The sequence below is a fragment of the Sturnira hondurensis genome, unplaced genomic scaffold (assembly GCF_014824575.4).
Source record: "Sturnira hondurensis isolate 20B ecotype Veracruz unplaced genomic scaffold, ASM1482457v3 Scaffold0022566, whole genome shotgun sequence".
Classification (NCBI taxonomy): domain Eukaryota; kingdom Metazoa; phylum Chordata; class Mammalia; order Chiroptera; family Phyllostomidae; genus Sturnira; species Sturnira hondurensis.
Genome location: NW_028095197.1, coordinates 10,724,184 through 10,745,056, shown reverse-complemented (window position 1 = coordinate 10,745,056; position 20,873 = coordinate 10,724,184). Strand labels below are relative to the sequence as shown.

General features: G+C 46.7%; 1 protein-coding gene across 1 annotated transcript; it reads left to right on the top strand.

Annotated features, from left to right (window-relative positions):
* The first annotated feature begins 240 nt into the window (after nt 1-240).
* ALG2 (ALG2 alpha-1,3/1,6-mannosyltransferase) lies at nt 241-4,234 on the top strand. Its single transcript, XM_037035771.1, has 2 exons — nt 241-687; nt 3,021-4,234. Exons 1-2 carry the CDS (start codon nt 343-345, stop codon nt 3,921-3,923), a joined length of 1,248 nt encoding a protein of 415 aa, XP_036891666.1. The 5' UTR covers nt 241-342; the 3' UTR covers nt 3,924-4,234.
* Nucleotides 4,235-20,873: the final 16,639 nt, after the last annotated feature.

Sequence of the window (20,873 nt, the reverse complement as noted above, 5' to 3'; positions counted from 1 at the left end):
CTCTGACTCCAAGGACGCCTGGGTTGTCCTGCTATATGCCTGTAAAAATTTGCTACCGGCGACTTGGTCAGTGGCTGTGTGGGAAGTGCAGACCTTCCGTCTTCTCCTTTAGATCACAGCGGCCTTCATAGAGTCCAATTCCTACAAAAGGAGGATACGTATGTCCATGGTCAGACGAGAACTTTTCTCCGGCAATTACTAGGCGCCCATGGATTTGCGCTGATGTGGCCGAGGCTACGTAGGCGCTGCGGGGCGTTGTCAGGCGGGGGCCAGCTAGGAGCTGGGGAAGGAGCCTGCGCGCGAGGGCCTAGGGGCCTGGGGAGCCGGTGAGAAATCCGGACCATGGGGGACCACGACGTTCAGGATAAAGCGGGTTGCCGCCCGTCGGTGCTGTTCCTGCACCCAGATCTGGGCGTGGGCGGCGCCGAGCGGCTGGTGCTGGACGCGGCGCTGGCGCTGCGGGCGCGCGGCTGTCGGGTGAAGATCTGGACCGCCCATTATGACCCGGGCCACTGCTTCGCCGAAAGCCGCGAACTGCCGGTTCGCTGTGCCGGGGACTGGCTGCCTCGCAGCCTGGGCTGGGGTGGCCGCGGCGCCGCGGTCTGTGCCTACGTGCGCATGATCTTCCTGGCACTCTACGTGCTGTTTCTCGGCGACGAGGAGTTCGACGTGGTCGTGTGCGACCAGGTGAGGTGACACGGCGGGTCCGTCGCCGCGCCTCGGTTTTTCACTGCGGAGGGCGCACTGCTTGACCTCTGATGACCTCTTCCGGTCTGCGGTTCGGAAAGATTGGAGCTGAGCTGGAGAGATCATCAGGAGCTGGAAATGATTGTAGTTCTCGAACTTTAGTGTGGACACATTTAAGTTGCACGTTACAGGGCCCCACCCTGAGAAGTTTTCATCCTTTCATCCAGGAGCCTGAGATGGGACCCGAAATCTGCGTTTTTCTCACTGGCGTATGGGGTGATTCTGAAGCAGATGGGCCTTGGGGCTTGCGCTAAGAAACACAGGCATTAGAAGTCAGCCTTCAGTCACCTTTTACTTCTGAGTGACTCGTCTGTCTGCCTTCATTGAATTATTTCTGTTTACACTACTTCTAGGCTGCGTGCAACACACTCTATAGCCTTTGCAGCCAGGTCACCCCACCCCTCAGCAGTGTCAGGTGTTAAAATATCAAGCTAAACATGCCATGTCCCCATTAAAACTTTACATGGCTCTTCATTAATCCCTGTTGAAAAGTTCCAATTCTTTTGCTTGCTAAAGAATCCCCACCCAGATCTGGGCTGTAGCTCTTCCCTACCCGCCCCCCAAAAAACATTTTTATTTTAAAAAGTAACATTTACTAGAACTAAAAAGACAAATAGTATAAAAGTACAATGTAAAAGCCCCATCCCAGTTCCTCTCCTTAAAGATAGCCACAGTTAACAGTTTCTCCTGTACCCTTGCAGAAATTGTCTATGGCTACACCAGCATAGACAACTATTGGACAACTTGCAGGGGGCGTGTTCCCCACCTAAAATTTCTATTTTGGACATCCTTACATATCAGTATTAGAGATTAACTTCCTTCTTAATGTCTGGGAAATCTGCTTTTTTAAAAAGACCATAATTTATTCATTCTTTGACACATTTTGAACAGTGTTCTGTGAATAGATGGGTTTTATAATGAACATCCTTGTACCTTTTTTTTTGTACTTATGCAAGTACCAGTATGTGCTTTAGGTAACTCCCCAGAAATAAAATCAGTAGGTCCAAGAGTTGTTCATTTTAAATGTCGGTAGTTGTTCCCAGGTTTGCCTTCCGGAGACGTGTGTCACTCCACTTTCCCATACACAGGGCAGAGCCTCTGTGCTCTTGTGCACATTGAACATTACCAACCGCTCTGATCTTCGCCATGCTGCAGGGGGAAATGGCATCACATTTGTGTTTGTATTCCTTTAACTGTGACCTCTGAGTTACTTTTGAGCATTCTTGCTTGTGTGGAGATACTTCATTTTCCAAACACCCTGAATGTCTGACTAGTTAAGAAACATGAAGCAGCTAAGACTGTAGCAGGTAGAGAAAAACTGAGCTTGGAAGTAGGGGAGACCTGGATTCAGATTCCATTTAGCTGCTACTTCCTCACTAAGCAGCTGTAGATAAATGCCTCGATATCCCGAAAGCTCACCTTCAGTGTTAAAGGAGCTGGAGATTAAGGATTTGTAAAATACCTAACAGAAAAGTCTAGTAACGCCAGCGTGTAGTTCATGCCCACTAATGATTATGATTAATATTTACTGAGCACATACTACATGCCAAATTCTTAAGCCTTTAACATACCCCATTGCATTTAATAACCACAAAAAGTATACAGGTTTTTGGTACTATAATTGTCACCACATTCCAGAAAAGGAAATTGAGGCCCAGAGAGGTGGATTACTTGATTGTGGTCACACGGCTAAGATTCAGACCCTGGCGATCTGGATTCCAGAGCCTGCACTCAAACCATGTAGTTCATTCAGCCCCTCAGGAAAAATACACTGGAGCTGCTGTGTCCAGCATGGTAATCACCAGCCACACATGGCTGTTGAGCACTTGACACGTGGCCAGTCTGCACTGATGTGCTCTAAGTGTAAAATACACACCTGGCTTTAAACATTTAATGTGGAAAAAAGGGTAAAGTATCACTAACTTAGCATTGGTCACATTTTGCAATGGTAAAATTTTAGACAAAATATTAAAATTGATTTAACACTTTGAAAATTTTTAATGTGGTTACTAGACTTTTATTTCCATTGGACGATACTGTTTTAGAGGAAACACTGCACTTGCAGCTTTAAATATTTAGCACACATCCAGAAAACACCTGCCAGCCTTCCATACTAGGTGAGAGTCCAGGAGCACAGAGCAGAACGAGGCATTGCCCCCATGGGCTCTGAGGAGCCCACAGACCAGTAGGCAGGGTCCTTGTCTGTTCTTCTGATTTAGTTGAACTTTGGGTGACCAGTCACTATCTCTGTTGTCGATTTTTGCTTTGGCTAGGTGTCTGCTTGTATCCCAGTGTTCAAGCTGGCCAGACGGCGTAAGAAGATCTTGTTTTACTGTCACTTCCCAGATCTACTGCTTACCAAGAGGGATTCTTTTCTCAAACGCCTGTACAGGGCCCCGATCGACTGGCTAGAAGAATACACCACAGGCATGGCCGACTGCATCTTGGTCAACAGCCGGTTCACAGCGGCCATATTTAAGGAAACATTTACATCCCTGTCTCACAGAGAGCCCGACGTTCTCTACCCATCTCTGAATGTTTCCAGCTTTGATTCAGCTGTCCCTGAAAAACTTGATGATCTAGTCCCCAAGGGAAAAAAATTTCTCTTCCTCTCCATCAACAGATATGAAAGGAAGAAAAATTTGACTTTGGCACTGGAGGCCCTAGTAAAACTGCGTGAAAGATTGACATCCCAAGACTGGGACAAGGTTCATCTGATCATGGCTGGTGGGTATGACGAGAGAGTCCTAGAGAACGTGGAACACTATCAGGAATTGAAAAAAATGGTCCAGCAGTATGACCTTGACCAGTCTGTAACCTTCCTGCGGTCTTTCTCGGACAAACAGAAAATCTCCCTCCTCCACTGCTGCACGTGCGTGATTTACACACCAAGCAATGAACACTTCGGCATTGTCCCTCTGGAGGCCATGTACATGCGGTGCCCAGTCATTGCTGTTAATTCAGGTGGGCCCCTGGAGTCCGTTGTCCACAGTGTCACAGGGTTTCTGTGTGAGCCTGACCCAGCACGCTTCTCAGAAGCAATAGAAAAGTTCATCCATGAACCTTCTTTAAAAGCCACCATGGGCCTGGCGGGCAGAGCCAGGGTGAAGGACAAGTTTTCCTCTGAAGCATTTACAGAACAGCTCTACCAGTATATCACCAAACTGCTGGTATGATCAGACTTCCTAAGGTCTTTATGCTACATTCATTAATGTCATTTTTATAGATTATATACTCAATTTTGAGACCATAAAAGAAACCTAGAATCTAGTGCCAAAGACTGTTTAAAAAATGAACTTAATTCTTGAATCTGAGCCACCTTCTTATATATGACTCCTTTCTGTCTATTTTTCAGAAAAGCAGTATCTTATAGCATAAGATACCGAGTCTTATCAGTGTTGATTAAGATGTAATTCATAGCCCTGGCTGGTGTGGCTCAGTGGATTGAGCACCAGCCTGTGAACTGAAAGGTCGCTGGTTCGATTCCTGGTTGGAACATGTGCCTGGGTTGCAGCCAAGTCCCCAACTGAGAGGCAACTGATCAATGTTTCTCCCTCCCTTCCCCTTCTCTAAAAATAAATAAAATATTTTTTAAAAGATAGGATATAATCCCATGTGTTAATTTACTTTCTTGATTATTGCCGCTCTGCCTATAAAAATGGGTCATTGTGCCTTAATGTGTTTTAACAATTTATGCATCATCATATGAGTTGAAGAATTTGGCTTCGTAGCAGACTGAGAACAGGGTCACTCTGGTTCCCGGAATCAGTGCCCCTAAGTGTTCCTTGTCCTCTGCTGGGAAGTTCTAGTTAGTCTTAAACTTGGCCTGGGTCCACAGGAAGGATGTTGTGGGGTGTTTTTTTTTTGGGGGGGGGGTTAATGAAGGTGATTTTATTGCATCCTAAGAAAAGGCAATAAAATATGAAGTTTTGGCTTCCGTGATCCATACGTAGATAAGGCAGCCAAGCCCGAAGTCAGAAACTAGGAGTAAACTGGCTGTTGAAGTCACACACACAGTGTTTGTATTGCTTAGGGTTTATTTTGTAATGTCATCCGATTTGTTGGCTTTGTTAACATTTGTGTTGTATAAAGTAAGATCCTACTAAGTGTGGGGCACAGATGCTTTTTACCCTTCAAGGCCTGCCTCACCCCACTGCTGTGGAGCTTTCTGACCTGCACTCGCCTCCCAAATGGACATGATCTTCCCCTTCCACATAGTCAACCCTTTTCATGGCACTGACCAGTCTTGCAGGCCATTATTTACCTGTTCAGCTAAGTACAAGTGAACATAAAGCACTTTTCCACAAACCTTTAAAATTAACTTCATTTTTAGAAGTTTAGCAAAGATCACTAGCCAACAGTTCTATATTAAGTCGCTTTTAAGAGCACAGACCTGAGAACCTTGGTCAAATTATTTAATCTCTGCCTCGGCTGCTTCATCTGTGAAGTGGGCTAACTGTACTAGTCTACTTTTCTCAGAAGGTGCTCATGACAGATTACAATACCGAAAAGGAGTTATTTAAAATGAGAGCGTCAGATACATTGGGTCTCATGGAATATGTTGAGGTTTTTCCCTTGGTGTTGTGAAGCCTCCCCATCCGTTAGAGGAGGCCTCCCCTGTTCTGTGGAGCGGTGCCTGTGATTCTCAGGGAACCGCAACCTGAGAAAGGCCAGGTGGCTCCGACCGCTGGGTGTAGGACAGACAGACTCTGTTCTGATCCGTAACCGATCATGCTCTGACCTGTAGCTGGTGCTTACCCATTACAAGCACTAAAGCGTTGGCCTGTTTGACCATTTTTTGCAGATCCTTCCAAAACAGGCTACCTGGGTTCATGGGCCTTAAATTCAACTTCCCCTTTGCTGTCTTAAGCCCTAGCCCTTGAACAATAAGACCACAGATCTGGGAGAGATGCAGAGCCCTGCCAGTCGGGAGCTTCCAGCCTCTGGCGCACTGACCCACAGCTCTTGGACCCAGGAAGGACCCTTATCTATAGGAGGTGTCTACAGCTGCCAAAATTAAGCTGAAATTAGGGAAAATAGAAATACGTAACACTGAAGTGAGTTGTCTGGACCTTATCAGTAGTAATTCTAGCATTTAACTGTGCTGGGTGTGATGGAAGATGCGTAGCAGGCAACTCACTGAATCCTAGCATTTGCACGAGGGTGGAGGTCTTCCCTGTACACGTGAGCGTGGTTGAGCGCCTTGCCTCTGTCACACAGCCTTGGGAGGTGGGCAGTCTGAAGGCACTCGGTTCAAAAGTCTGTCGCCTTTTCCTTCCTTCGCTGTGCATGGGTTCAGTCTCCTGTGTGGTGTTTCTTCAGGGAAACTCCGTCCACAGCACAGCCATTGCTCCTTTCAGGTCCTCAGGTTTAGAGAAAGGCTTTGCTGTTCATTGCCCCTTTTCATCTTTGCAGCAATATTGTGAGGTGGGTATGATTATCCCCATGTGATACACGAAGAAAGAAGCTCCGAGGTGAAAGACTTGCCCAGGAGCACACAACCAGAACGTGAGTGGGCCTGGGCTCCACCCGACCCACCCAGGACCGCAAGTACCGGAATTTCTCAGCCTGCACCCCTTTAGTAGCATAAATGTTCTTTAATGCTTGATGAAATTCAAAAGTGCAGCCTTGAGTCAGCGAAGTAAGGGGACACGATGCTCGTGTCTTCAGATTAGTGCCCTCATCCTAAAAGACGCTAATGCCCCACACCCACCCCATTGCTGTATCCCAACCCCCATGAGAGTCACCGTCCTCCCTGCAGCAGACCTTGGGTCACTGGGCGCCCTGAGAGTTATCAGCGTCGTTCATTTGCACAAAGCAGAAATTCAGGTCAGCTTCAAAGGTTTTGAGTTGGGTGTTGGAAAGGATTCAAGCCAGAAAATGCAGTCATGCTCCAGGACTCTATCCTTGTCAAGAAGACTGGGTTTTAGGTGGGGCTCACAGTAAGGGTGACCCCCACCTCATCTCCCAGAAATAGTGCTACAGACACATGCTGAAATGCCTTGCAAGAAGCAGTACCACCAGGCCAGCCACAGAGGTCGTCCCAGTCAGAGGTGCTCAGGTCCAGAAGAGCTGCTCAGGATGTGTGTGGGGGTGGGGTGGGGGGAGGTTGAGGTTTGACAGGAGGCACAATTGTAGCACAAGTGTGACTGACTTGTGGCCTGCTACTCTCCCCAGAATTTGTCGGGCAGAATTAGAACAGTCTGCTAAGAGGATGAAATCAGACTGGCCTTTGGTTTTCTGTTAGTTAACCTAGAATTCCAACTTTTGAGGAGGTATCCCGATGCCGATAATCCTGAAGTCTAAGTTTCCTCCTCTGCTAAATGGGTATAATCAGATCTAAGTAGCCCATCCCACAGGGTGTTTGTGCAGAATGGACAAATAAAAGAGTGCATGAGAGGCCCTGGTTGGTGTGGTTCAGTGGATGAGTGACAGCTTGTGACCAAAGGGTCACTGGTTGGATTCCCAGTCAGGGCACACACCTGGGTTGTGGGCCAGGTCCCCGGTAGGGGGTGCAGGAGAGGCAACCACACATTGCTGTTTCCCTCTCTTTTCTTCTTCCATTCCCCTGACTCTAAAAATACATAAATTAAATCTTTTAAATAAAATAAATGAGTACATGAGAGACACTGAATTAATGTGTGAATGGCTGAGACAGAGGGTGTGAAGCCCATTTGGAAACTCAGAGCGTCATGAACTTGTGAGGGATGAAGGCAGCCTTTCCCAGGCCCGGATGGACTGCTTCCGGCTGTGGCCACCCAGTGAATGCAGCAGTGAGGGTGTCAGGGGGGAGGGGGATGGAGGCCACACCGTGGGGACATGGATAGATGGTCTGAACAACCCCGACAAGGAGTATGTCCCTCAGTGTGTGCAGGCTTAACTCTGGTCAAGAGGTTCCCCAACTGTCAAGACAGGGGTCCTGAAATAAGGATAAACAGGAGACCAAGCCAACACAATAGAGTCCAAAAACAGATCTGCACATAAGTAGTCAATTGATTATCGCCAAAGGCACTCAGGTAATTCAGTGCGGAAAAGACAGACTTTTCAGGAAATGGTGCTGGAACACTTGAATATCTGTATGGAAAATAATGAACCTCAACCTTTATCTCAAACCATGTACAAAAATGAGCACAAAGGGGATCGTAGGCCTGAATATAAAAGCCAGACTGCAGAACTTAGAGAAGAAAACAGAGAAGGATCTTCTCAGCCTCAGGGTAGGCAGAGATTCCTTAGAATACAAAAAGCACAAAGCGTAAGGGAAAAAACGGTAAGTTGAATTTCCTAAGAATTAAACACTGCTCTTCAAAGGACACTGTTTGGGTTTTTTGTTGTTGTTGTTTTGCTTTTCAGTGAAAAAACAAGCCAGCCCTGACTGATGTGGCTCAGCTGCTTGGGCATCATCCTGCAAAGCAAAAGGCAGCTGTTCCATCCCCAGTTGGGGCCCAGGCCTAGGCTGCAGGTTCGCCCCCTGGTCGGGGCGCATGCGAGAGACAACCGACTGATGTTTCTCCCTCACATCCAGGGTTCTCTCCCTCTCTGCCTGCTTTTCCCTCTCTCTAAAAAAATTTAAAAATTGAAAAAATTTAAAATGTTTAAAAAGACAAGCCAGACTTGGAGAAAATACTCGTTATTAGTATTTGTGATACAGACCTGCATCCAGGATATGTAAATAATTTCACAACTCAAAAGAGGACAAACAACCCAAATTTTTAACGAGCAAAATATATGAAAGGCCACTCCACAGAAGCTATCTGAACAGCCAATAAGCACACGTTAAGATGCTCAGCATCACTGGTCATCAAGGAAATGCAGATGAAACCCACAATGATATACCAATACACACCCATAAATTAACGACTCTTAGTAAAAATGTTGATGAGAATGTGGAGCAATTGCAATCCTCACATATTCCAGGACAGTACAACCACTTAGGAAAACAGCAGAACAGCTTCTTCCAAAGTTGACCATAGCACCTACCACACAACCCAGCAGTTCTCCTTCTAGGTGCTTTGCTTAAAATAAGGGAAAACATAGCTAACAAAAACTTGTATTCAAATATTCATAGCAGCTTTATTCATTAATAGTCCAAAGTTGAAAACACTGCAAGCACCCATCAAAAGGATATCCCTTGAACCAGCAAAGGGATAAACCCAGTGTGGTGCGCTCATACCGTGGAACACTCCGCAGGAAGAAGGAGTGAACCCCTGACCAGCACACTGACGCCGAGGACTCTCAGAAACATACCGAGTGATAGAAATCAGACACAAGAGTCCGTGTGGTGTGATCCCACTACTGCGGAACTGTTGAGGAAAAGCTACGTAATCTATAGTGTCAGAAAGCAGATCATTGGTTGCCTGGGGCCCCGGGCAAGGGAGAGGCTGAGGAGCCCAGAGGCTGTTTGGCTGGTGGACGAGTTTCACACCTTCGTTGTGGTGGTTAAATGGTGTAAAACTTGTCGGAACTAATGAAACATAAGCTTAAAGTGAGTGCACAGCATCGTATGTAGGTTATACCTCATAAAGTCGAGGGTCTTTTTAAAAACCATATGTGGCACACTTGCATTTCTATAGGAAACCAAAGATTTTTTAAATGAATAGATGTCAAGATATATATGTGACTCTATAACTATAAAAGTTTGTAAGAATATATACTCAGGGTAAAAGTCTTTTAAGTCTTAAAAGCTGAGTGTGATTGTCAGTATGGATTAAATTTTTCTTTTGTTTGCTTGTAGTTTTTTTACATTCCAGTAATTGAATTTCTCATAAGAAAAAAAAATTGAACATAAAAGGAAGTATAAAGTAATCCTATTGGTCACATACACTTTTTACAACATAGCTTTGGACATTTGTGTTTCCAGCTCTTGCCATATTTGTTTGGGATATATAGTTGTTCTAATTAATATATTTAGATTACTCCAGGCCCTGGCTGGTGTAGCTCAGTGGATTGAGCGTGGGCCTGCGAACCACACAATCGCGGTTCTATTCCCAGTCAGGGCACAAGCCTGGGTTGCAGGCTAGTTCCCAGCAGGGGACTCATGAGAGGCAACCATACATTGATATTTCTCCCCCTCTCTCCTTCCCTTCCCTTCTAAAGATAAATAAATTTTAAAATATTTAAAAATATATTTAGATTACTCCAAATTTTTGGTACTACAGAAGCCTAGATGAAAAATAAATTGACTTTAAATTCTAAAAGCAAATATTTGACATTTTAAAAAGCAAGTTTAAAAAAACATACAAAAGCCCTGGCTGGCGCCAGCCGGCAAACCTAAAGGTTACCACTTCAATTCCCAGTCTAGGGCACATGCTAGGGCCCCGTACCCAGTAGGGGGTGCACAGGGCAACCGCACATTGATGTTTTTCTCCTTTCTCCTTCCCTTCCCCTCTCTAAAAATAAATAAATAAAATCTTTAAAAAATAAGAAAATAAGTAGACATATGGAAAGGTTGCAAATTGCCTAGCAATACAGAAATATATATATGTGTATATAGTGATTTTTAAAAAATGTTTATTTTCAAACCAAATTGCCATGTTGGTCAGCTTGTTTTCAGGTAAATTGTATGCCCTTTGCGCTGTAGAACCCAGAAACCTGACTTAATACTTCAATTCAATAGAGTAAATACAGTATCACATGTCAGGATATATGTACCATTAAATAAAATTTTTAACAAGGTAACTGTACTAGTCAGGACTCTTGGTTGCAAGCCAGAGCTGGGTTTCTGACTGATCCAGTTTATAACTGTAAAAGGTTAAAAAGCAGAAAAAGAAAATGCTTCCGAAGCTACGGAAATAGATCGTATCATTCAAGGAAAAGCTGCACCACAACCGAGCCCGGGAAGTGCGGGGATACGGTGAGACCGGAGGTTCGAGTTGAACCAGGGACGGGAAAGCCCCCAGAACAGCATTTCCTTTGAAACTGTAAGAGTGCATTTTGTACACTAGTGTCTTCCTCTTGCCAGGAACATGACCTCCAATAGCAACCAAGACCTCCATCCTACTGTTTGTAAGAGGAGCCAGCCCTCCTTCTGAGTTTGAAAAGGCAGCAGGGAAGATTCAGATGTTTCCCCTTAAATTAATGAAGGAAGCCGAGGGGCGAGGTACTGTGGCTTCCCTGGCTCAGGTCGGCTCCCACCAACCATGGCCAGGATCCAGGATCACAGAGGATTCATGGAGCTGGGAGAAAGGAGCGGGGTGCACAGAGAAGGGAAAAGGAAGCAGTCCCCAGGAGAAGGTGAGTTAGGCCGACGCAGTACGTGTCCTCTCCAGCACTCCAAGTAGAGGTTCCTTAAAAACTCACACCGAGGGGCCCTGGCAGACGAGCCGTCCCTTCTCACGCACCTCTTGCCCTTGCTTCCCCTTCTGCGTTAATTCTTGCTGTATCTATGTAGGACCTGCCTTGGGCAATCGACGGGGGCTAAAGAGGTGAAACTGCTGAGGATTGGCATTAATGCTTTATTAGACATTAATAAAGACTATGGGGGTTGCTCTTACATCTTCGTATAGATAGATGGATCATCTTTTCTACGTACCTTCCATTTTTTGTTAAAAAAGACACTTTCTCTTCCCTCTTTATTCTTCTGCTCTGCACTGTTATATGCTATTATCCCATTGTTTCAATATAAATAACTTCACCCCGGCCACTGTGGCTCAGTTGGCTGGGCATTCCCAGTCAGGGCACAGGCCCAAGTTGTGGGTTCTGTCCCAGGGGTGCATCCGAGAGACAGCTAATTGATGTTTCTCTCCCTCTCTTTCTCCTTCCCTTCCCCTCTCTCTAAAAATAAATTTAAAAATTAAAAAAAGTATATAAATAACTTATTTTCAACTATTTTAATCTTTTGTTTTCAATTTAGACAATGCATTTGCTGCAATTTGTTAGACTTATTTCAATACAATCAACTGGTCCCACTGTTTCCTGCAAGTTCTTAGCTGCCTTTTGCAAGTTCCTGCTTTAGAATCATTGTCCTCTTCACGTGGGACATACCCCTGAGCAATATTCTTTCAGAGAGAATGTATGCATTTGCATAATTTCGTCCCCACTGCCTTCACATACCAATAGCATGATTGTATCGTATATATCATTCTTGAACCCTATGTTTTTCTTTCAAAGCTTTGCAAATGTTGTGTGTTGTGTGTCACCTTCTAGAGCAGCTTTTCTGATACTATGTTCTGGGGAAATAACAGTATGCATGGAAACAGGAAATGTTCCATACAACCAGAAAGGGACCAGGCACAGTAGTGTAGGAAAGGCCATGCACGAGACATCCCAAGGTAATGAAGATGCTTTGATTTCACTTCCTGTGTATCCAAGCTATTTGACCACAATAATATTGAAAGAAAGCAAATGGCCAATAATATGGTAAGAGTTAGCATTCGCCGAGCATTTATATAAGGCAGGCATTCTTCTGCGACTTGTTCTTTTCTATCAACTCATTGGACCCTCAGGACAGCTCAGTGTGACTGATAAAAGTTTTCAGCCCATTTTAACACATGAGAAAACGGAAACACAAAGACCTTCAGAGAATAAGCTGGAAAATGGCAATTTCAAACCGAGGAGTCAGCTCCACAGGACTCACAGCCTTACAAGCTGGCAGGTAGGGGCGCCCTAAAGGCAACTTCTGTGCCTTTCCCAAGAATGAAAACCATAACAAGACATCTTATTGCACCAAAAAGAAAGGGGAACTTTCCACCCAACAGGTCCCTGTAACAGAATCTGCCACAGAATCATGACAGAGGCACTCTGGGGGTCATCGGATTACCGCCAGCCCAAGTGCTCGAACCCTGCGGTTGGCTGACATCCAGGACCCATCACTGAAGGCTCATCACCCTGTCAATGCAGCCTCCTGGGCTGACGGGCCAAAAAAAACCCCCAAATATTCATCGCACATCTGTGCTGGGCAGATTATACATTAGCAATTCAAATCTGGCCTGTGTGCGGGCAGTTCCTGAAAATGCGTCTGTTTGGGTGAGATGCCTCGTTGTCTGGGACAGATAATAAAGCAACTCGGTCCAATCTTGAAGAACAATCAACCCATCTTTCGAAGGTGACTGGCTGTGTGTGTTCTTGCCCTGGCAGCGTTGGAACAATGGCCCCGTGATGCACTCGACTCAGCTGGCAATGAAGTCCCATCCTGATTAGTAGCCCTGGCTGATGTCAATCACCACGAGGTGCACCATTGTCCTCTGGTCCCCAACACAGTTTATTTACAGGAAAACAAAGGCTTTGGGGAGCTATGGCTGCTTCCCAGAGATTGCAAAATAGATTGAGCTGTCAAGCACACAAAGTAGATGAAGATTAATGAGTTGTGCGGACAATAAATATGAGGAGATGACCATGAATATGCTAATGGGCATTATCCATATACACCGTAATTGCTACCAAAATTAAAAGGTGGCATGAAGGAGATGGGTCATGAGGTGACAGGAAGATAATCTTGGATGCTTGAGGCGCTCACCCCAGATAAGACCCTCTACAGGTTTCCTTTCCCCGATTAAACCATCCTGAAGCATCATTGTTCACAAGCTGTCTGAATAGGCTCTTTTTAAACACGGATGTAAGAGGTCGGGTGAGGGGGTGGTGGAGCTGGAAAAGTTACTTTAGGGAAAGGTGTAATTAGAATAAGAAAGGTACTTATCAAAGGCAAGAAGTGATCCGCTGTCAGGTTCCCTCCTCATCCCCAGGGACAGAACTGATGACAGATGTCACTTCAAACTGCAGGCCCCTTCCCACCCCAGAGCCACAAGGATTATCGTAACTATGAGAATGTAATTTAGATCACTTGTGGGGAGGAGTGAGTGATGCTTTTCAAAGTATTCTAATACTCTGATGATTTTTTAAAAATAAACACCACAGAGCAATTTGAAGAAAATAATGTTCAAAAGGAGAATGACATTTTTGTCTCCATGGATGACTCCATTTGGGGAAACCTATGTCCTGTGGAATCCTGGCATGGCTGTGACATGACCGAGTCCCATCTGGGCTTGCAGCCTGTTGTCCTCTGACCCCGTCACGCCCTTTCTTCCTGTCCACCCTCGTGTCTGTGGGTGGCGGTTAAGTTGGCATAGTGACACACTGGAGTAACGCTGGAAAGCCACACGTACTAGAAAGAGAAAGGATGTCTCGTTTCATAGTGTGCGGTCTCTGGAAGACCTGGGAACTTGGGCCTCAGCCCCCGGACGTCTGTGAGCATCACCCCCTGGTTGTAAGGACTCACCTTCGCTCCTTCAGGATAGAGACCAAACACATACTCTTGGCCTCCACCCAGTGAAGGGAAGCAGGATGAAGCCAGGGTTTCAGAAAGACGGTGGAAGGGGGAAAAGAGGAAGGGCGGCCGGGAGCAAGAAGGGGTCGCAGAGACTGCCTGAGGCTGACTCTGCATGGGCTGAAATCCACCTAACAGGAAAAAAAGAATTCGGTCTAAATCTATGAAACAACCCCACAGAAAGGAAGAAAAAGGTGCCACCCTAAGTAATTGTGCAAACTGGTGTCTGTCAAACTAAAGGCAAAGGAATGGCACGCAACACTTTATTCTAGGTGACAAGTTGTTTCCCGTGGGGCTGAGGGCTAACCGTTCTGAAGCCGCTCTGCGTGTGTGCCGGAATTGACCAATTAGATGAACTCGGAGAGCAGACAGCGGGAGGTGGCTTTCTCGTTGCTGAGCTGGGAGTTTACAGGCGAGCAAGGGGGTAAGGCTTGGGGAGATCGGTGTGGGGATGGATTAAGGAGGAGGTAGCAGTACGAACCCATGTCGAACTTAATATAAACTTGGATGGTCTCCCATAGAAAGGATTACGGCCTTGTGCATATACACAGATTAGTGCACACAAATACTTCCTCGCCTTCCTGGCCGGCGGGGCCTAGAAAATGGCAGCAGCCAGCACGCCCAGCACCCAAATCTTGGTTTCTGATCCTACGCTCCAGGGAAAGGAGCCAAGGCTTCCTGGGGAAGTGGCTGCTTCTGGGGTGGCACAGGAAGGACACAAGAAAGCAGCCCGGAGAGCAGCTCCACCTTGGATTTCCAGCCACTGGGACTGCGAGCCAGTCAATGTCTGCTGTTTAAGTCCCCGGGTCTGTGGCACTTTGTTATGGCATCCAGAGCTGACTAATGCAACAGGTTTTCAGGGAGTTATTCTTCAGGTGCTTGTCACAGTGCCTGTGGGATCTGTGAGGAAGGTCATCAGCATTCAGAAACCACCTGCCTTGGGTGGGGCCCATTTCTTGCTTAGGTGTCAGAGTCACTCACCTGGTGGTGGCTGCACGTGGCAAAAGGTGCAGGGGAAGAGGGGCAGAGTTCCAGCTTTGCAATCAGGCAATGGTTTCGAGTCTCTGCTCTGCCACCTTCTAGGTGGAGACGTTGGGCAAGGCGACATTTCTGAGCCTCAGTTGTTCATGCTCCTCTCCTCTCACATGCCAGCTCTATGAAGTGCTCTCCACTCTGCACCTGTCCATGCATCTATGAGCCCACAGGACTGTGTCCTCCTCACTCATCTCTGGGCCCCTGCCCAGCACACAGCAAGCACTCAGAGATGTTTAGATACGTGTGTGCATGGTGATGGTGACAGCTATGTGCCTTATCGAGTGCCCTCAGTTAATAAGAATGGCTAATTTAAAAAACTGTTGTGAACTTAAAGCCAAAACGATATGGATTCAAACCCTTCTCTGCCACTTAGCAGAGTGACCCTTGAACAAGCACTAACTATGCAAAGTCTCAATTTTCTTTTGTAAAAGTGGGGCGGATACCAAAGCAGACACTGTTAAATGGCTGCCCAATGAATGTTACCAACTCCCTTCTCTCTTCTTATCGCAGCAGAGGCTAAAAAAGCTAAACACTTCCCAGCCTGTTTTGTGGCAGTAGTGGCCACATAACTCCTCTTAGGCCAAGGAGTTGAGAGGGGTAAGTTTGCAGGTGAGCTCTTTGGAAAGACATCTTTACCCTAAAGATAAGCACAGGAAAAGAAAGGCTCTCACCACCCAGCCCCTGTCCTGCTTCCTGCCTTCAAACAGAAACCGAGGAACCAATAGCCATCTTGCCATCATGAAGGAGTAAGTCCAAGGAGGGACCAAAGAGTAGAAGGCTGAATCCTTGATGCAACCATCAAACAGATGCATAAGAACAGCAGCACTCTCCTACAGAAATCCTGTTAAGGGAAGGGTGAGGTCCTAGTGGTTCACACCACTGTGGGTTGGGTTTCTTGTTACTTGCAGCCTAGAGCATCATAACCGATCAATTTGCCTCATACAGTCCCTGCAAGAACTGACTAGAACCCTCCATGTGCCTGGCATGCGGTGGGCACTCAATGAGTGTCAATTCACTGTTCTGACTGTGGGCGATAGCTCTGTTGTTAGGGAGCTCATTGCAGTTAGGAAGACAGAGGGAGGGGGTGAGGAGGAAGAGGTGAGGGAGGGAAGAGCAGAGGGAAGAGGGAGGACACAGGGGATGTAGTGGGGAGGTGGGCAAGTGCAGAATTGCACAACGGAGGGGGAATGAAAGAGGAAAGAGAAAAAGAGGGGGTGGGGAGAGAAGAAGGAAAGGAGAGAAGAAGACAGAGAAGGGGAACCCTACTAATAACTGAAGCAGACAGATAAGATAATCACAGTAAGAGAATTCACAGAGTCTGAAGTTGATTGAAAGGAAATAAAGAACAGTACTGTTCCTTGTGCACCTGGATTTCTGGACTGAGACCCGTAACCACTGGATTGCTCTGCAGAATTTCTGTGAACATGTAAGTCTATAATTAATGGGGAAGGACCCAGGGCATGGTCGACACTTAGTAAATGTTTGCTGAATTGAATCGTTTCAGTTTGAAACTGGCATGGGCAGAAGGAAGGGTCCAAAGGACCTGATTGGTTGCAGCCCGTTTCCTCCTCCCACCTGTGTGAACATGGCCCTGAGATGAGCGCCTGCACTCTTGCCTCGGGAAGGAGGATCCCAAAGGGGCCAGCTCTCCTTACAAGAGGTGGTACTTGTTGTCACTTAAGGAGAAGGTGCAGGGCAAGCCCTGCAGAGCCTGGCTGCTCGCCGTAGAAAGGACTCTGCACTGCAAGGGAACACTGCGAGGAACGGAGGTGCCAAGGCCGCACTGGTCAGAGGTGAGCACACCACACCCACCAAAGCAGAGCAGACGAACGCAAATCGGCTTTAAAATGTCCATGTGGGAGGCATTTGAATACAGACAGTACCCGACATCATAGACTTTTTATTAATTTTCTTGGTAATCACAGTGTGTGGTGATGTCAGAGTGTGTTCCTATGCCTAGGAGGTTTATGCTGAGATATAGGGGGAGGCAGGGTCATGGCTGGAAAGTCCTTTCATGTGGTTTTGCAAGATAATTTTTAAAGAAATGGAAAACAAATAAAGCAGGTATGGGAAAATGTTAAAGTACATAATAAACGTATTAAAATCGGTGACCTTGATTTATTCATTTTTGTTTCCCCTTCGACCACTCACTACCGCTTACCCAAACCCATTCTCTAGTCTGCCTGGCACCTGGGGACATTCAATGTATTTGGTGAATTAACATTAAGAAATAAAATTCACTTCGGCTAACATCTGCGTAACTAAGTAAAGATGTGGTTTCCAGCCATCCTCAAAGAAATATCCACAACTAATTGCTTTCTTAAGTAAATATAACCTGCTTAAAACCATCCTTAAACATAGATTTTTTTCCTCCCGGAGTCTAGGAGCAAGCAAGAGCCTACTCGTCCTCTGTCCCAAGAGGCTCCAGCCCAAACTTCCATCCTCAGGAGATCGGACCCTGGACCCTGCATCCCCTCCCCCAGGGCTGCATTCCTGCTGGCCCCCACCCCCACTCGGAGTCCCTCCCACGTCAACATCTTGGTAGCAAACCATGTGGCCAAAGGCAGTTTGATGGAAAACAGTACATACGTTGTCCATTTTAAAAAACGTTTTAAAACAATTGCCAATGGAAATCATTTCTTTGCAACTAGCTTGTAAAAAATAACAAAAACATTAATGAAGCAGCAATGAACTCTAGCTCACTGTTTAAAGACGAATTAGACAGTTTTTTTATCCTCCCCAAGCACAGTTTTTCATTGCTTTTAGAGAAAGAGGAAGGGAGAGAGAAAGAGAAACATTCACCAGCTGCCCTCTCTCCTACGTGCCTGGGTTGGGGAAGGAACTCACAGCCCGGGCACCTGGCCTGACCCAGGCATCTGAATCGCTAGGGGATGATGCGCCAACCAACGGAGCCATGCTGGCCATGGCCCAATTAGATATTTTAAAAAACACTTTTCTTATTCCAAAGGAAATTTTGTCCATCATAGAAAAATCAGAAGATGAGGATATAAAAAATGAAGCCCTCCTCCCCCTGAGACGACCGCCATAGCGTTGTAGATCCTTTTGTATGAAACAATAATAACAATAATTAAAAGTAATAGATATTACCACGCAGTGTGCTCACTCTATACCTGGCACACGGTAGCCCTCACGGCAAGAATATAAGATACAGATGAAGAAATCGGGGATCGGGGGGGCATGGCCCCAGCCCAGGATCACACAGCTGGTGAGTGTCGATCAGAGTCAGGCCCCCAGGCCTGTTTACCCCCGAAGCCCAAACTTAGGACCATGGCTCCATACTCTTCCATAAGTCGCTGTCATTTTTTACAAAACCAAGAGTCTAACACACAGTCCCCTAGCGTATCATTATACTGCTTTCAACTGGTGTCCATTTTCTGCTGCTGCTGAACAAATGACCACAAAATTAGTGGCTTAAAACAGCGCATGTTTCCTCTCCAGGGCCACGTCCTCACCACTGCAGGGCATCCTGGGTTGGGGTGTCCCTAGGGGTGGCCGGTTCTGTCTTGTCTGGGGCTGTCAGGCTGACAATTGAAGACCTTCCCTGGTCTGAGATCCCAAAGGCCTGAATGTTGCAGCTTCCCCGTGCGGGTCTCTAACCTACACAAAGCCCTTAATTCTCCCAGAGCAGCTTTGTCCCCCACCCGGCACCCCAGAGACCTAGGTCTGTGTGTAAGAATCGGGCATGCACCCCCCAGGAGCACTCTCCCCGCCTGCGTCTGTAGCCCACTCGTCTGTCTCATGCTGCCCCCCCCCTTCCACGCCACAGGAGACGCGGCGCTGTTCCAAAGGTGGATTCTCCGAGAGGCGTTAACAGTCTTTAGTTCCTCCAAACTTAGCAAGTGGCTTCCTCTACACACAGTTCCTCTCTGAGGTTGAACCCCAAAGTGGGATGGTGTGTTGGTCAGCTACTGCCACACTGATGCTGCGTAACAAACCACCTCAAAATCCTGGGCTTTCCAACAACAAGCATCTGTTTTTTCACTACCAGTTCTGTGCTTTGGCTGAGGCGCCTCTGCTTCTGCTGAAGGGCAGCCGGGGTTGGCTCTGAGGTGTGGGTTAGATTCAGATTTGCTCCATGTGACTCCATATTGTCCCTGGAATGCCAGCAGTCAGAGACACATTCTTCTCTGGAAAATCAAAGCAACACCAGAGACCATAAAAAAACACACTGCCACCCTGGCTGGTGGAGCTCAGTGGATTGAGCGCGGGCCTGCGAACCACACGATTGCGGTTCGAGTCCCAGTCAGGGCACATGCCTGGGTTGCAGGCCAGTTCCCAGCAGGGGACACACGAGAGGCAACCACACATTGATATTTCTCTCCTTTTCTCCTTCCCTTCCTCTCTAAAGCTAAATAAATAAATAAATCTAAAAAATTTAAAATAATAAATTAAAAAATCAGTGCTTAAAAAAACATTGCCTCTGAAGACCCTGGCTCTTCCATTCACATCCCACTGGTCTAAACAAGCTCCTTAGTCAAGCCCAGTGCCAGTGAAGCAGGAAAGAGGCTCTATCGTTCTGTAAGACAAAAGGAGAGAGGGATGTTCAGGGTGTGTGAGGAAATCAGAGGAAGGAGAACCTCCCTTCCCAGGAGCCTTGAGAAGCCTTCACAGATGAAGTGGCTTTTATTGCTGTTTTTTTAAAAATAGCAGTTGTTTACCAAATGGCTCACACAGGAGGGACGTTCCAGGCAGGAGTTGCAGGTTAAGGGACCAAGAAGCAGAGAGTATGCGTTGAGTCACAAAAGCCTGGTGTGATTGGAAATGAGCCTGAAGAGAGGGGCAGAGGCAAATCCCAGAGCATTTTAGAAGCCAGGTTCTGGACTCTGGGGGCTGGACTTTGTTCCAGAAGCAGGGGAGTTGAGGGCAGTCACGATGGAGGCCTGACCGCTTCTGCACGGGGCCGACAAGCAGGAGGCGAACATGGGTCTTCTCACCTCGGATGCAGCGCTCTTCCCCCGAAGATCCCCCGCCAGACCTGCAGCCACGTGAGGCTCCAAATACCAGCACGTCCCCCTCTGCCGCCCCCATGTTGAGCATGCCCCCTAGTTCCTCACCTTAATGGGGTGAGAATAAGGAAGGAGAGGCCACTTTCAATGACCCTAGAAAAAGGAACTGCTCCATGGCACGTGACCTACTTACACACTTCAACAGCGGAAGACCATCACCACAAACGCCAGTCTCCCCCATTTATTTTAGAGGGCGACTAGGAATGTTTGGGCAGCATGCAAATTTACAGTCAGAAAATATTAGCTTCTAAACACTGCAACCCTGTCCCCAAATCACCTCCTTAAATTCAGATTGTTTTCCCATTCCATCGTTTGCAATCAGAGCTTCCATCACAGACAGATTTTTACAGGTCAGCCTTCGGCCAGGGATTTATTTGTGCCCATAAACAAAAACGGTATTAATCTCGAACTATTTCTGATTCTCGGTTAACACTCTTAAACATCTTGCATCCCAGGGGACTTTTTGCCCTGTCTCATGAAGATGATATTTCAAGATTTATATTTCCCCAAAGAAGCGAGGAGATCATAAAACCTAATGTATTCCGTGGTTTGGAATGATAATTTGGCACAGAGGTGAGGGAATATTTCACTGTGGATCATTATAACATCCATGTAAGTTGCTAATACACTACTTACTACTTCCCTTTAAATATTCATCCAGCTCCTGTTTATGGAACGGCTTCCATGGCCAGTGTGGGCCATGGGTGGCATGTATATTAGGGACTGGGGACAAGTGAGGACAAAGCTGTGGACACCTGCCTGACTTGAGGTAGGAGGGATGCGGACGGAGATAGAAGGGAAGAAGC

Bases quoted from the DNA above. Each gene is read 5' to 3' on its own strand.
- ALG2 (XM_037035771.1), top strand. From the start codon at position 343: ATGGGGGACCACGACGTTCAGGATAAAGCGGGTTGCCGCCCGTCGGTG. The intron at 688-3,020 runs GTGAGGTGACAC...TGCTTTGGCTAG, and splicing joins ACGTGGTCGTGTGCGACCAG to GTGTCTGCTTGTATCCCAGT.